Source organism: Pagrus major, chromosome 4 (genome assembly GCF_040436345.1).
Source record: "Pagrus major chromosome 4, Pma_NU_1.0".
NCBI classification, from domain to species: Eukaryota; Metazoa; Chordata; class Actinopteri; order Spariformes; family Sparidae; genus Pagrus; species Pagrus major.
The window spans coordinates 27,405,476-27,421,111 of record NC_133218.1 but is presented as its reverse complement, the minus strand read 5'-3'; the positions used below and the strand labels follow the sequence as shown (position 1 = coordinate 27,421,111).

General features: G+C 39.8%; 2 protein-coding genes across 2 annotated transcripts; both read left to right on the top strand.

The window, feature by feature from the left end:
* The first annotated feature begins 363 nt into the window (after positions 1-363).
* eif3m (eukaryotic translation initiation factor 3, subunit M) lies at positions 364-5,430 on the top strand. The gene is made up of 11 exons (XM_073464669.1): positions 364-486; positions 1,072-1,204; positions 1,342-1,480; positions 1,634-1,757; positions 1,954-2,048; positions 2,250-2,333; positions 2,457-2,556; positions 3,105-3,186; positions 3,935-4,078; positions 4,414-4,474; positions 5,190-5,430. Exons 1-11 carry the CDS (start codon positions 445-447, stop codon positions 5,311-5,313), a joined length of 1,128 nt encoding a protein of 375 aa, XP_073320770.1. The 5' UTR covers positions 364-444; the 3' UTR covers positions 5,314-5,430.
* A 4,383-nt stretch (positions 5,431-9,813) lies between these two features.
* prrg4 (proline rich Gla (G-carboxyglutamic acid) 4 (transmembrane)) lies at positions 9,814-14,603 on the top strand. Its single transcript, XM_073465118.1, has 7 exons — positions 9,814-10,117; positions 10,253-10,369; positions 10,453-10,616; positions 10,709-10,736; positions 11,103-11,241; positions 12,370-12,558; positions 12,653-14,603. Exons 2-7 carry the CDS (start codon positions 10,267-10,269, stop codon positions 12,678-12,680), a joined length of 651 nt encoding a protein of 216 aa, XP_073321219.1. The 5' UTR covers positions 9,814-10,117; positions 10,253-10,266; the 3' UTR covers positions 12,681-14,603.
* Positions 14,604-15,636: the final 1,033 nt, after the last annotated feature.

The following is a 15,636-nucleotide window of genomic DNA, read 5'->3' as shown; positions in this document are numbered from 1 at the left end:
CTCTCATCCAAGACATCCAGGGTTAATCTCCCAGAGAGAAGACTGATATCTGGATAAAACAGAATGAAAGATGAGGATATGTTCGTGGAAGTCCGGGTGTCTGACACAATTTAGGAGGTTGCGTGACCTCTAAAGGAAGGGGGTGCACTTGATGAGGCTATCTGGGAAAAATGTTCCATTCAAGTCCAATAATGCATGTGTGTCTTAATAATTAGGTTACATTTAGTTTTTAAAAGTAACCTTGCTGGAGGAATGACTTATCTGCTATACCTCACATCACTTACTAAACATCCCTCTGAGGTGGGTTTTAGGTTCCTGCAGCTTTAACAGCTTGACCCGGAACAGCAAGAGTCTCTCCGGCACTGTTGCCTTTTCCTTTCCGCTCAGGTCTCAGCAGCGGTGAGAGCGTGGATTTCATCCTCTGAGCTCACAAAATCACCTAAAATGAGCGTCCCGGCGTTTATCGATATTACGGAAGAAGACCAGGTACGAGTGATTTCTTTAAAACCCCCGTTTGTGTCGTTTTACCGGCGGATGAGTCGATAAATGGAGGCTAATCTAACCGGATAAGTTAGCATGCTAGCTAGATACGATGCTAACCGCTCTTAGCCGCTGACAGGTTAGCTACATGCTGACATATGTGAGGGCACATTACGAATGTATGTATCATAAAACATCACACTAAAGTGATTTATATGCGAATTAGTTGAGAGTCGATCATTTTAGCCGTGTTCAGCTCAATAAAGTTGTCTCTAACGCTACTAGAAAAGGCTCAAAAGTTGTAACGTTAGCTTAAATGCTAGCTGCTTAGCGAGCAATCTAAACAAATAATGGCGTAATAAAAAAATAACTAGCCACACAAAGCTTGCTGCTTGCGAGCCACGATGGCTGAGAACTTAACCTAGATAAAATAAAACAGCATTTTGATAAACTACCTTCCTCTGTAGCTGACTGCAGCAAGTTATCTCTTGTCATTATCTACACACAGTTATACATGTGTGGCTTGGTACTTTTTGTGTTGCTGGGTTTTGTTTTAGCACTAACACATTATTTCACTGTCTAACGTCACAGGCTTCAGAGCTGAGAGCCTACATCAAGTCTAAAGGAGCTGATATATCAGAAGAAAACTCTGAAGGTGGACTTCATGTAGATCTGGCTCAGATCATCGAGGCATGCGACGTGTGCCTCAAGGATGATGACAAAGGTAGGTGATGATGAAAAGTGTTTTACCCATCTACTACACCTCTAGCCTATTTATATTATAAACAGCCGGCTCTAAAACCACTCCTGGTTGGATAACATCTTCTACTTCCTTGTGGCCCTCTGTGTCTCCCTCCGCAGATGTAGAGAGCGTGATGAACAGCATCGTGTCTCTGCTGTTGATCCTGGAGACGGACAAGCAGGAGGCTCTCATTGAAAGTCTGTGTGAGAAACTGGTGAAGTTTCGTGAAGGAGAGAGACCCTCCCTCAGGATGCAGCTGTGAGTCCTTTTTCTGTTCGTTCCCTTAAATCTGTACACAGCAGTGCCTCTCGTCGTCGTTGTTTCAGAATCTCTGACCAAGTATGCAGTCCAAATGAGATGTGAGAAGGAAGAGTTCAAGAGTCACATCTCCATTTAAACCCTTTGTTTCAGGCTCAGTAACCTGTTCCATGGCATGGATGAGAACACTCCAGTGAGGTACACGGTCTTCTGTGGCCTCATCAAGGTGGCGGCCACTTGTAATGCCATCGCCTTCATCCCCACTGACCTCGATCAGGTATGCCTACTCGCCATGATTAACTGCTCTAACTGATTATAAGCACTGCATTGCCACCATCGGTCATTCATTTGCTTTGAGCTGCAGGGACGGCAAAAAGAAGAAAAAGAAAAGACGTCTCTTTATAAGGCTCTACAGCCTCCTTGTGTCCCTCTGCAGTTGATTTCTGATATGATATGTTTGTACTGCTTCTCAGGTGCGCAAGTGGATTGTTGACTGGAACCTGAACACAGAGAAGAAGCACATACTCTTGAGGCTGGTGTATGAAGCTTTGGTTGACTGCAAAAAGAGGTAACTACATATCAAGTAGGAAGTTTAAAATCTAAATGTGGTGTGCACTGGATCAGAAATATGACAACACAGTATTTAAGGTTAATAAACTCCTGCATGAAATATAAATGTATGTTCATTTTATGGATGTACACACCTCTGGACCATATATTCTGTGTTATCTGTCAAGTAATTTATCTCCGTAATCGCCTCATTTCACAGTGAAGCTGCAGCAAAAGTGATGGTTGAGCTGCTGGGAAGTTACACAGAAGACAATGCTTCACAAGCTCGCGTTGATGCCCACAGGTAAACTTGGAGACCCTGTTTAACACGTGTCATTAAGCCTAGATGCAACTTACATCCCTCATACATACATATATAAATTACATACTGTTCATACATAAACACATATGTGTCCCTTATCTTAAGATGCATCGTCCGTGCTCTCAAAGACCCCAACACCTTCCTGATCGACCACCTGCTCACCCTGAAACCTGTACGCTTCCTGGAGGGAGAACTCATCCATGATGTAAGTACCGAAGAATGTGCTGTGTTTAAATATATAAAATACATTTGTGGCATTGTCAGATATTTGTTAGAAGTATTTTAAAAAAAAAATCTATAAATGTTTGTACGTGGAGATGGTTGTTCAGGTCAGATGATTAGAACTGTAAAGCTCTGTGATGTGAAAGCCTCTCGGCTGTTTTACATGAGTCTTGGATGCTTTTTTGATATGTAGTGTCAGTGACAGTTAAGGCAAGCACAACCCAATATCGACACGCCGATCAATTAAAAAGATGGAACGCTGAGCAGCAGGAATGTTTGTCCATTACTGCTTGAACAAGTTTAGACAATGAAAACATTAAAACAACATTTTATTATGTTTGTCATATCATGGGTCAACAGGCTGGCATTTCTAAAGGTTTAACTTGTTTTTAGATTTCATTAATCTGTCTCATAACCTTAAACTGGACCTGATTATCATAACGACTTTGAGCCTGTATACATACAAAGATGATCCAACTGTGTTTCTACAGTCTTATAATGACATTTCTCCCTCTTCTTACTCTTTTTCAGCTATTAACCATCTTTGTGAGCGGAAAACTAGCAGCATATGTAAAGTTTTACCAGAATAACAAAGACTTCATTGATTCTCTTGGTGAGTATCCACAACTTATACTACATGTAAACAATCACACAGGTTAATGAATGAGGTAAATTATAGTCCGGTGGTTTGATTACCCTTAAACATTGTTGTACATGTATTTGTATATTCACAAATATGTCTCTGCTCCTTACCATTTTAATAATTCAGTAATGACATATTTCAGATGTATTTTTACTTCAGTACCGAACAGTACCATATTTAAAACAGTTTAGAGTACTTTTTTTCCGTAGGAACCAGTGTTTCAACACTTTCAAACTGTAAGAACCGCCTTATTATAATTTATACACTTCAAACATACAGCTGTAACTGTGAGGAGTACTTGGGGAAAATGTTAAATCTCTCTTAAGAAATATATATATCAGCTTGTGATTTTAATATAATGACAACTTTGATTCCTAGACATTTTTCCTGTATAAATATGTCCAAAAGTACATCTAAAAACCATCTTTCTAAAAGAAATTACAGCTGTACTGTGCTCTGTTGACACAGGACAGGAATGTGTGTGTGTCAGCAGCCCGTCCCCTTTCTTTCTCACTACTAAAGGCTTAGCTGTAATTACCAGCATGTGTAGGATGGACTCTCAAAACAGCCAATGTGGAGTGTTGTTTGTGTTAATGAGTAGATTCCCTGACTGCATGCTCCTAAATGTAGAAACAATTATCACAGGGAAACTCCCTTAGTTGAGGGTAATCGACTGTGACTGTTTTGTGCTTAATGATCCCTGCGTGTTGCTCTTCAGGCCTGTCTCATGAGCAAAACATGGCCAAGATGCGTCTGCTGACATTCATGGGCATGGCGGTGGAATTCAAGGAGATCTCCTTTGACACCATGCAACAGGAGCTGCAGATTGGAGCCGATGATGTCGAGGCTTTTGTCATTGACGGTACAAGCACATCACCTCACATTAATCTTAGCTGTCTACCTGTGTTAAGTATGCTCCAAGCTACAAGTGACTAATGGTGGAAAATGGTAGTCATTGCCGAGAATGCAACAGTGATCATCAGACATGAGTAGGATTTTACAAACGACAGTGAGAAAATGGCAGAGAACCAAGAATAGCACTTTCAGTGTTTTGTGACAGGGATTAGCTTCCTCTCCAATTTCATTTTCCAGGTGCGTTCACTCTTAAAGCATTTCTGTGTCAGTGGTGTTTTTATTGCTTTTCATCAGAGCTTTTGCTGTCTCTTCATTCCCCTTCTGTCTGCTCTTTTCTTGTAGCTGTCCGTACCAAGATGGTGTACTGCAAAATCGACCAGACACAGCGAAAAGTTGTTGTGAGGTAAGCTCTTTGACCAAACTCTCACGTATGGCTTAAATGTTGTAAAGGTCTGTTTTAGAGAGGCAGTGATGGCAAATCTAAGCTTGGTACCGAACCAGACCTGATGTACTTTACCTGTACCACCATAAAACTGTAAAAAAAAAAAAAAAAAGTCCAGATACTCATGGTGCCACCACCACTGCACTGTTGGTGAGAGTGCATTTGTAATTGGTGTTGTTCATTTCTAATGTGTTAAGCTTAAGCATGTCATTTTCCATCACACAGTTCCTCAATTCCCACCATATTATTTTTCAGATTGCATCAGATATTTCGAAAGTTGGGACTTTTTCGATATTGTGTTGAACTCTTTACTGGTATTGAGATGTGAAAGATTCATTAGGAACTCAAAGTGTAAACAGACAAAATGACGTGAGAGCAGAGAGAAATGGATTTAGGCTGCCTGTCTGACTAATGTTTTACATTATTTTCAGTTTTTCAGTTTTCTGCAGAAAGAAGAAAGATTATTATTATTATTAGTACACTTATGTTCTGTCTGTTCTCCATGTCTATCTCCATATGGCTGTGATTTGAGGTTGAGCGATGTCATGTCTTTATTCATAGTAACATTTACTATAGCTCCATATTTTACATCCACAGAGTTGGAAGACATGACCTTGGGCTGCATTTACTTTTGTCTATTTAACATTCTTGCTTTTCTGTTTTTCCACTCAATCAGCCACAGCACACACCGCACCTTTGGCAAGCAGCAGTGGCAGCAGCTGCACGACAGCCTCACCTCCTGGAAGGCCAACCTCGCAGCCGTCAAGACCAGTCTGCAAGCCTTGTCACCTTCTGCTTAATTCCACCTTAACCCGACTGTCTAGACTGCCTGACCCTTCATTCTTTTCTGCCTTCCAATCCCTCAGACTGAAATGATCAGCTTTTATATACATCCAATAAAACAACAGTGGAGATCACCTGTGTTTGCTTCTTTCTTGTTGAATAATCAAAGATTGTGTTGAAGTTCGGTAATGTTACAAAGGAAGTTGTATAAAAGCGAGGGGACTTGAATTTGATAGATGAACACCCAGAAGCATTACTGTACCTTAATGGATAAATAAGTACAGTATATAATCAGTCTTTTCAGACAACTACCACCACCGACTGCCTTATCTTTTTAGAAAGCCGTACAGTGACTCTAATGGGGGCTCGTCCTGCAGCAGCTTTCAACATCTGGCTTCAGTTAAAGGTCAGCATGCAAGTATTAGATGAGCTGTGACTTGGGATGACAAATGGCCTGCAGTGAGTGGGTCACTTGTCTGGGAACACATGGGAGGTGACAATAGCAGAGTGAACTTAAGATGACCCTGTCTGCTGAGGTCAGAGCTGCATTACTGTAGCATCAACACTTCAGGCTTGTGGCGTAGGCTGATTCATTACCACTACAAATTCGAAACTGTCCGCCAGGTTAATAGATGCTGTTCAGCTGTAGTCAGCATGAGTCACTGTCTGTTGCCTTGTGTGAAATGTGGAAAAACAAAAGACTTTGAAATTCCTGTTTCTTAACTTCGCCCTGTTGTTCCCCCATTGATGTAAAGTGCCATTTATCCCGCACAAAAATCTGTTCTCAGGCTCCAGTCCAGAGCATTAGGATGTGGACTCTAGTGATGTATGGCCCAAGCATTAGGTGTAAAAGGGGTCTGATGGAGTTTTCTCCCTCTGGGGCCGTGATGAAATCAGCACAATCTGACAAAGTGCAGACTACTGACAATGCGCTCTTTGAATACCCACCCCCACCACAAATACACGGTGCTTCTTCTTTGACTAATAAAGCCACAGCTCAGCCTGTTAACCTCTTTTTATTTAGTCATAAACTGATCATTCCAGCCCTGCCACTAAAATATTCTGACTCATATTACATGGGCATTAAATGTATTAATTTCTTGCTGCAGTGTGTTCTTTTTCCTATCATACCAGAGGTCTGCAGAGGCTCACCGCTCACTTCATGTCCAGTTGTCCACAGGGAGCAGCATCTCCGACTCTTATCAGCGGGTGTAAATCACAGAACACATTCTCAGGAGCGTAACCTCATCACAGCCACCCGCAAGGTGGAGCGCAGAGCAGATAGAAGCTAATGTGACCGAGGCTTAGCAGAATGTTTGCAAAGCCTCACGTCTCGGTTTCCATCTCTCAGCGTACGCTCCTTTTTTTTTTTTTTTACTTCTCAGCAATACTTTTCTCAGTCTGGACAGCGATCTCTCTCTCTACTTGTCTCTAATTTGTATCATTGGCTTTAAGTAACTGTTTTGTGGATGGTCTGTCGTGTGAGATGTCCCAGATGTAAAGTGGGTGTCACAACCCCTTCTTATCAATGTCAGATAGAGGTGGTTCTGCATTGTTCAGTGATGAAAAGCAAAACGAGTTTATATTCCCTTTGGAGGGCTGAGCTGCTTTACGGGCCCCTTTTGCCCCATGTAGCTCAGGCAATCAACAAATGTGGAAAGTAACTAAATACAGTAATCCAGTGCTGGACTTTCTATTTCTATTATCTGCTTATTTCTACTTTGACTCCACTTCATGTCAAACATTCTTGGCTTGTCAACGTTCTTCTGAAACGGTTAACTTTAAATAACTGTTAAATGCCCGAAGAGGTAAAATTATCCAATAGTTCGCACAAAAAATTAAAGATGAAACAACCAGCAACAGCAGAACTTGAGTTTTTTCCCTCATTCCTACTCCAGTAATCATGACACGGCCCCTCAGATTTGAACTACATTACTGTACACACAGTAAAATAACTCCGTGTCAGCCAGCTATGATGGTAAAATGCCGCTTACACATTGACATCTATATTAACAACCTGTTATTACAAAAATATGTCAGTCATGGGCCATTTTTCCTCCACAATGAGCATCATTACGATACATTAGTTCATTTTGCTGATGGAACATTTACCCTTTTACTTTAGTAGGATTTTTGATTATATAATTGAGTATCTTTACATGCTGGCATTGGCACTTTTACTGAAGTAAAGGATCTGAATACTTCTTCCACAATCCATTGTGTCTGAGCACAAACTCCACTGTGTGAGCTGGTGTGAAATCACATGAATTCCCCGGCAGTGAGACACTATTAATCATTAAAACGCTGATATGGCATGTATGTGCTGTAAGGTGGCAATATCATCCGACATCGCATTCAAGATAAAGTCTAGAATTTCTCATTTTCTTCACCCCTTTTCTTTGTATCATCATTCCTCTGGGAAAATGTAAGACTCTGACAGTATCCAGAGACGAAGCCAAGTACAAGAGAGGGGCTCTCACTGCCCTTCAATTAGCACCATCCAGTAGTCAGCTAGATAATGTTCAATTGCAAACTATCTCTGCTTTACATAAACACTGGCCAAGAGGCCCAGAGTTTGAAACATAAACACTAATTTGGAGGATAGTTTGCGAGGCAGAATGGGAAACTTTATCTTCACTGAATGTTTTTGCTGTTTGTGGTGTCTCTAAAGTTGCTATAGTCACTATTCTCAGGGGTGGAAAAAGCAAGACTATGTGTATTTTATCACAGATGCCTCTGCTCTTTCAAAATGACTCCAGAGCCTCTCGTACACGCAACCTTTTCCCATACAAGGTCTGTTAAAAGTGGAGTAGTCATCAGCTCCTCAGCTACTGAGGGATCTTAAGAGAGGAGGTTTAGTGCTTTTAAAAGAGTCCTGATGCGAAGATAGCATCGTGTTACAACAGTAATTTGTGCCCACCCATTAGAAGTGAAGATACGACATTGTAAACATGAAAAAAGACATCGCGGCTGAAGCAGCCCAGATGTTTATGTTAAAATATGGCATTTGTCCCTTTAAAGGATCATTGAAGTGAGATGGCCCTTTAAATCTTGAGATAAACCACAGGAAACCATGATGTCAGTGTGTAAAATAGTAGAAAAATGTACTATATATCAATTACATTAAAACATGTTTGTTGTTTTGCAGTGTTGTAAAAAATAGTCTACACAAAAGTCATACTAACAGTAGCTTAAAGATATCGTGCTACAGTATGAATTTAGTAAAAGTGAAAGACACTCAAGTCTTTAAATGTGTTGGATATTAAATGTATTTAAAGCTGCAATATGTAAGAACAGGAGGAGGCAGCGTATCATCAGAGTAACTGTTAGTAAGAGTAGCTGCTGTTAGCTTGTTAGCAGTGCAGCTAGTGGTCCATACTAGGAGCTTGGGGCACTGGGAAGGTGTTGGTGTTGCTGACTACGCCAGCAGGAGGAGGTTTTCATGTTTTCTTCACATTCAATTAATAATTTCACATATATACATACATATACATATACATATACATAGTGCTCCTTCAAGTATCAAAAGTAGCCACATTTACTACAAGTACTACTTCACAAGTATTAAACGTACATGTAAAAGAAAATTATGAAATCATTTACATGTATGTAAATACTATGGTTGACTGATTATTTGCTTATTATCGGTTTTGATATCCTGTATTTTATTTTTTTATCAGAATCTGTGATTTTTTTTATTCCGGTTGCCAATAAATTCAAAATAAATTAAACAAATAAATGTTGCCGAGAGGAGTTAAAAGTACAATGTTTGCCTCTAAAATTAGCGGAGTGGAAGTATAAAGTAGCAGACAAAAGTATTTGTACAAAAGTACAAAATTGCACTTAAAGGTGCAATATGTAAGAATAGGCGTCCTGCTGTCCTGTGGTAACTGTTTGCTACCATTAGCTAGTTAGCTCAGTTAGCCGTGCATCTAGCAGTCCAGACTGGGAGCTCAAATTACATTATGTCTTCATATTATGTTGCTAATTTTATTTTTTATTTTTTTATGTTTTCAACTAAAATTCTTACACATTGCACCTTTAAGTACAGTACTCGAGTAAATGTACTTAGTTACATTCCAACACTGTTGCTTAGTGAGCTGCCATGTAAACACTATAGTATTTTAAGGTCATACAACACATATATAGATGTGTTAATAGCAAACAAATGAACATTTCCAATTTTCCTCTACATTTAATTTAGTTGCTGCTTTTTCAGTGCAGATTTCCTTCAATGCAACAATTACATGAACTTAAAAAATGACATCAGCAACGAGTAATTAAGTTGCTTGTGTATGATGAGGCCTAAAAATGACTTGGCACTGGGAGGAGTACAGCTGTTGCGCCTGAGTCAGAGGTCAGATGATGCACACTGTGTGAAAAGACTCAGTGAAAACACTTTCACCTCGGTGGTTTCAGCTGCCCTCTAGCGTCCGCTTGCATCCACATACCTTATCACATCATCCAGGTGGACGGGATCGATTGGTCGAGTCTGCGCAGGTAGTTCAGGACGAAGTTGAAGCCACATCTGTTGGGAGTAAACAAAACCTTTTTTTCAACCCGCCGGGACTTTGTTTGGGTTCTTGTGTGAACACTACAGCTGTGGATTACTGTGCGTCTTTACGACTTTAAACGATGAGCCGCGTTAAAGTTGTTCAAAACAAGTCGGTAAACATTGTTTGTGAGTCACGCTGAACGTTTCCTGACTCATCTTATCGGCGTCGAGGCGCACTTGGACACGTACCGACCGCTCCTTCTGGATAGGTTTCATTTTGTCGGCGTTGGACTCTGAACATCATTATGTGCCACTTGTCGTCATAGGTAATGTAAACTCAAGGTGTCTTGTGCTGGTTTGGTTAAAGAGAAGTGTTTATTAAGTAGTTTTAAAGACGTTATGGTGTGTTGTTAATGGTACTCTGCCCTAATTAATGCCCCACCCCGCTTATCCGTGCGCAGGTGCACGCCTGACCATGTTGTTTCACCTGTTCATACTCCTTCAACTCCTGTCATGTGGAGATCTGGCCTGTGTGAGGAGGTTACTGTCCACAGATGAGGGGTCACAAGCCCAAGAAGGTGAGATAACACACACCTGATCGATTCGTGTGCACCCTAATCGATCAGTTCTCCCTGTTAATAGTCTCTCCTGTCCTTCCCAGTGTTTGTAGATGAGGGGGACGCAAATTCGTTCCTGGGTCGCCACCTGCTGTTCAACCGGTTTGACTTTGAGATTTTCGTTCCTGGGAATCTGGAGAGAGAGTGTTATGAAGAAGTGTGCAATTATGAGGAAGCCAGGGAGGTTTTTGAGAACATCCCAGCTACAGTTAAGTGACGCTTGTTCAGCCTGCTGCTGCTCAATGAAGCCATATCAAGAGGTCTGACAGCCACCTTACTAATGATGTTGTGTTTTTGCAGGATGACTTTTGGAAGAAATACACCGAAGGTGAGAGAAAGAGAGATTAGTACAGTAAGATCTTTCTTTAATGTATGTCACCAAAGTAGTGTACAGGTATGTGTTGTTTAGGAACACCTGTGTCTTGCCTGTAGCGAGGATAATTATGTTACTGGTGCGTTCAAAAACCTGTTTCACCACTTGTACTTGGAAATAATTGCTAGTTCCATAACCCAACGTGCTGCTCAAACTCGAATTGTGGGTGTTTTTGTAACTGAATGGAAAACAAAGTGTACTTCCAAGAATACATGTCAGGTGAAAAAGAGGAACCTCTCTGTGATATTCATGTTGCTTCTTTCGATCACACCGTGCTGCCATTATCTATTAACCCCAGCTGTGGTGTGTGATGATCCACAGAAAAGGACAAGCGTGGCCGGGTTGACGTGACGTCTCTTTTGGTGGGACTGATCGTTGCTGGAGTGTCCGTCGTCATCATCGGACTCCTGGTCTGGTATTTCTGTCAAGGCAAATGCAAGAACAACCTCAGCCGTCCAAAGTAAGTGTGAGGTTGTTTATTACTAATAATGACAGCTGTATTATTCCTGCACACTTTCATTTTGTTACAGGGCTGCTACCACATCCAAGGACAGCAACCCTAGTAGCATTAACTGACAACATATATAGTAAAACTCAGGTTTTTTCAGTGTAATTCGATGCTGATCCTGTTCAGTATCTCTTGTTCTTACCTGTCTGACAAACGTACCGACACACGTTCAAAGACAAACACATACATGATGCAAACTCAATTTTTTTTTTATTATCACAATATGAGAATTGAAGTCAAAGTGAGGCAAAGCTGGGAGAATTTATGAGAATGCTAAACTATAGAGATGCTTTTTCAGCTGTTGTTTAAAGCAGACCACAGATGATGATGATGGATTGGGGAAGGCTGTGCCAAAGTTTTTGGTGTTGCCACTGCAAAAGCACGATCGCCTCTGGATTTGAAATGTGAACGGGGAAAAGAAAGTATTATTTCTCGGAGCCAACAACTTCAAACGTTTAACCCAAGGCCATAGGTGGGGAATGTTTTGCTTCTCAGGATCTGCTCCATCATCGTTGGCAACGTTGCCTGGTTTCAGTTTCATCCATGTCGCTGCCTTTGGCACTACATACCTTTTCTCCCCATTCAAGTCTCTCTCTCTGTCTGTTTCTGTCTTGTTACGTTTGCCGTGCTTGATGTGCACCGATGGGAAGGTGACGTGAAATGAAAATAATCGATAATTCCCCTTAAGGGCATTAGAACTAAGGTAACAAGCCTGAAAATGTAAGTAGAAGTAAGTCAAGATATTTGTTTTTAAATGAAGGGAGTAAAAGTAAAGAGTTGTCAGAAAAATAAACAAGTAAAGTACAAATACCTGTAAAATCTATTTAACTACAGTAATGAAGAATTTGTATTTTATCACCGACCACATCTGCTAATCAATCAATCAATCAATCAATCAATCAATCAATCAATCAGTTGTTTAAGCTCCACTTCTGGTCTAAAAATATGTTACTGCTTTTCACACCATGCACTGTAAATGCAATGTATTGTGCACGGTGGTATAACGAGACTAAAGTGAACCTCAATACATGAAGGCGTTAAGTAGGTCACATTTGAATGATGCCTTTCTAACTGTCACAGCTCCATGCGGGCGCGACCAAGGAGGAGTAACGCTACTTTAATAATGCGACGGCTCGAGGAGGTGTCCTTACAACCCATGCCCCCGCACCTGCCCCCTATGGACGATATTGACCCCCCAGGCCTGCCGTCCTACGAGCAGGCGATCTCTAGAAGCGGCCAGCACGACCTCCCACCTCCTCCCTATCCTGGGTAAGTACATATGCATTTCTATTTGCAGTTATGTCATCACACAGGTAACTGACAAACATTTTCATGACCCCTTTTCTTATTTTTTTGGTTTTAGCTCACAGCATGGAAGTAATCGGCGGTAGTATCTTCAGGAAGACATACCAGCATGTCTGCAACATTCAGCAGACGATTTACAACTAACATTTACTCTGTACTGCTCTGATTTACATTGTGTACCAATTTTTCAATCATCACAAGAGTTAAAGCAGTGCCTTCTGCTTATTGCTTCGATTAAGCTATCTCTTTGCCACTTGTTAATTTATAATCTTTCTTGTCCATCCGTGTACCTTATCGTTAGCTGTTTTCATCTCCCCTTTCTAAAAGGAGCAATTTGTCAAATATGGCCAGATTAAAAAAAAAACATTAGCAAACATTATCATCGGAATGTGAAGAAACAACAGTATTGACGTTATCTCAAAGAAGTCTAGGTACTATTTTGTCGCGATATCTACCGAAGTTATCGTGCTAACCAGTTAGCCCCGGCCCGTCCTGTCTCCGCTTCGTGCAACAACAAGAGGCGATAGTCTGACAGCCCCTGTAGGTTCAGCTGGGAGATGCAAGAGCAGCGAGTTCGCTACTTAGTGTATTAAGTAAACAAACTCACAAAACGTCAAGAGAGGAGATATTTTTACACCTATTTTTCTTACTAAGCAGAAAAATACAACCATACGCCGTTTGAAATCAAGTTTCGCGCTTCTCTTTTAGGACGAGCTTAATGGCATCGTAAAACACACTCGGCAAACCAAATTAAACTCAACAAAACAGTCTTGGTTTGTATTTCCACAATCACTTAGGTCGAAATAAATCCTCAATTCACTGAGTAAAATGTGAAAATATTCCAGCTCTAACAGTAGCTAATCGCTAATGTAAGCTAGTAAGCGGTTATGCAGCCCCCTATAGTGTTGGAGCTACCTTTCTAATTTCAGCCATTTCTTTTTTACAAATTACACCTTTTAACCTGTATTTTCCAAAATGTCTTGCAGTTGCTTCGTTAACTATTTTCACTGTATGACTATGCTTTGTAAGTTAACCCCAACCCTTTATCGAATAAGCTTTATAATACATTGTTCTCAGTTTGCTGCTTTTTGTCTAAATGAAAATGAAGAATACGTAATTTGTTGGACATGAGAGCTTTAAGCTGCTGGAATACGTGAGCCCATAAGGAACAGTTGTATAGGAAGGCTGACAGCAAGTTTAGGATTACGTGTCATTACACACTAAGTATTAATTGCAATTGAAGAGTGACAGCAGCTTTCTGTCTCTTTCAGAAGGAAAAATAGTAAAGGCAAAACTGATTTTATTGGTATGACGGTTAATAATATTAATATACTGTATTAAAGAAAATGCTTTTAAGGATAAGTGTTTTTAATGCTCAGGTTGACCAGCTTGGTTTGTTAGGATTCACTTTGTACTTAACGCTGTATATCTTCATCTTTTATCTTTTTTATTTTTTATGTGCAGATTTTCTTGCTGCGTCTTAAAGTTCGAGTGTGGGAGGAAATTGTATATTTGAGTCACCAACTAATGAAAATTCTCCTAATATGAAGTAATGTGAAGTCATTTTTTACTTTCAGTATCTAGATTGTGTTTAATTGTTAATTGCAGTCGGAAGCTCTTCAAAGGATGTTTTATGTATTACATTTTCGCGATTTTTGCAAGAAAACTATGGCTGTGAATAGCTGTGAATATGAAAGCTTAACAAATGTCAACAGTCAACATTTGTAAAGGACGCAGCACAACAGTTTGTCCATCGTGTCCCAGACAAAGTCACTCCCTTACCTGAGCATTATACATGGCTTAGGATGCTGGCGACTCATTCTCGATAGGTGATGCAGAAACACAAGAGTTAAGATGTTATTGTCTCAATGTAAATGACCTCCACCAACATTTAATAATGACATCGGGAGAATTTAAGGACATGTTTTATTCCAGCTGATCTGAAGCATAACTACCTGAAATGAAAATCTTTTATAGATGTTTTAAATAAAGTTGATATTTTAATTTTTTTTTTTTGTCTCATCTTTCAACTGCGTGTGAGGTTGTGTGTGTGTGTGTGCACGATGGACCTGTACTAATTTTCACATGATATTTAGGGTGAACAAGATCACAGTCATCTTGTGTCACTGTCAAACAAATCTGAAAACATCTGTTGTAATGTAAAATATGTAAAGTTGTTAAAAAAGACTGAATACTATATGAATTGGTTGCAGGCTGTTGTGTTGAGGACTCCACATGAAGTTACCTTATTTTAAAATAGAAGGCTAATACAGAGAACTACTCATTTTTTTCTTATTTACTGAAATAAACTGCTACACATTTCTTGTACAATACAATAAACGCACACTGCACATCATAAGGCGTACAGGAGAAAGGTCAGCAGCTGTAGATCAGGATTCGATGTTCGAAAAGGAGTGGGGAGAAGTGTAAACTTATCTAATCCCACCCCCTCTCCATTAATCATTAGCTAATGATTCAGCATAGGCTTCCTTATTTAATCATTACTTATGAATACATAAAAATAAATAGGTCATATATATACACATATACAAACAGAAATATATATAATTTACAACCAAATATGTCCTGCAAAATATAATTTAATTTACCAACCATTATGTATTATAGCTTATATATTGATTTCTTATGTCTTCTATACACATGTACTATTCCCATAATTATATATATGTTATAATGATTTACGAATGTATTCACAAACACCCTCACCATACATATCTGCATATTTACACACACATATATAAGATAACATGCAAACAAATATGGTTACTGGAAAAAGCTCACAAGTTATTCTAAATAAAGTCTCAAAGTGGGTTTATAACAAAAAAAATTACTCTGATTTTATAGTTTCCAGACTGAACAGGGGGTTCACTTGGAGTTAAATGACAGTATACACAATAATACTTGAGATTTTTGGTATTATTCTTATAATAAACACACCCAGGTAGAGCCAGGCTGTAACAAATCTCATGCTATAGAGAATTTGGGGTATATATATATGGTATAAAAAAAAGTTTTCGTCTC

What these genes read in the sequence shown, in the direction of transcription:
- eif3m (XM_073464669.1), top strand. Translation starts at nt 445, where the DNA reads ATGAGCGTCCCGGCGTTTATCGATATTACGGAAGAAGACCAG. An exon ending in CCTCAAGGATGATGACAAAG is followed by an intron (nt 1,205 to 1,341) that starts GTAGGTGATGAT and finishes CTCCCTCCGCAG; the next exon opens with ATGTAGAGAGCGTGATGAAC. An exon ending in CAGCGAAAAGTTGTTGTGAG is followed by an intron (nt 4,475 to 5,189) that starts GTAAGCTCTTTG and finishes CCACTCAATCAG; the next exon opens with CCACAGCACACACCGCACCT.
- prrg4 (XM_073465118.1), top strand. Translation starts at nt 10,267, where the DNA reads ATGTTGTTTCACCTGTTCATACTCCTTCAACTCCTGTCATGTGGAGAT. An exon ending in TTGAGAACATCCCAGCTACA is followed by an intron (nt 10,617 to 10,708) that starts GTTAAGTGACGC and finishes GTGTTTTTGCAG; the next exon opens with GATGACTTTTGGAAGAAATA. An exon ending in AACAACCTCAGCCGTCCAAA is followed by an intron (nt 11,242 to 12,369) that starts GTAAGTGTGAGG and finishes TAACTGTCACAG; the next exon opens with CTCCATGCGGGCGCGACCAA.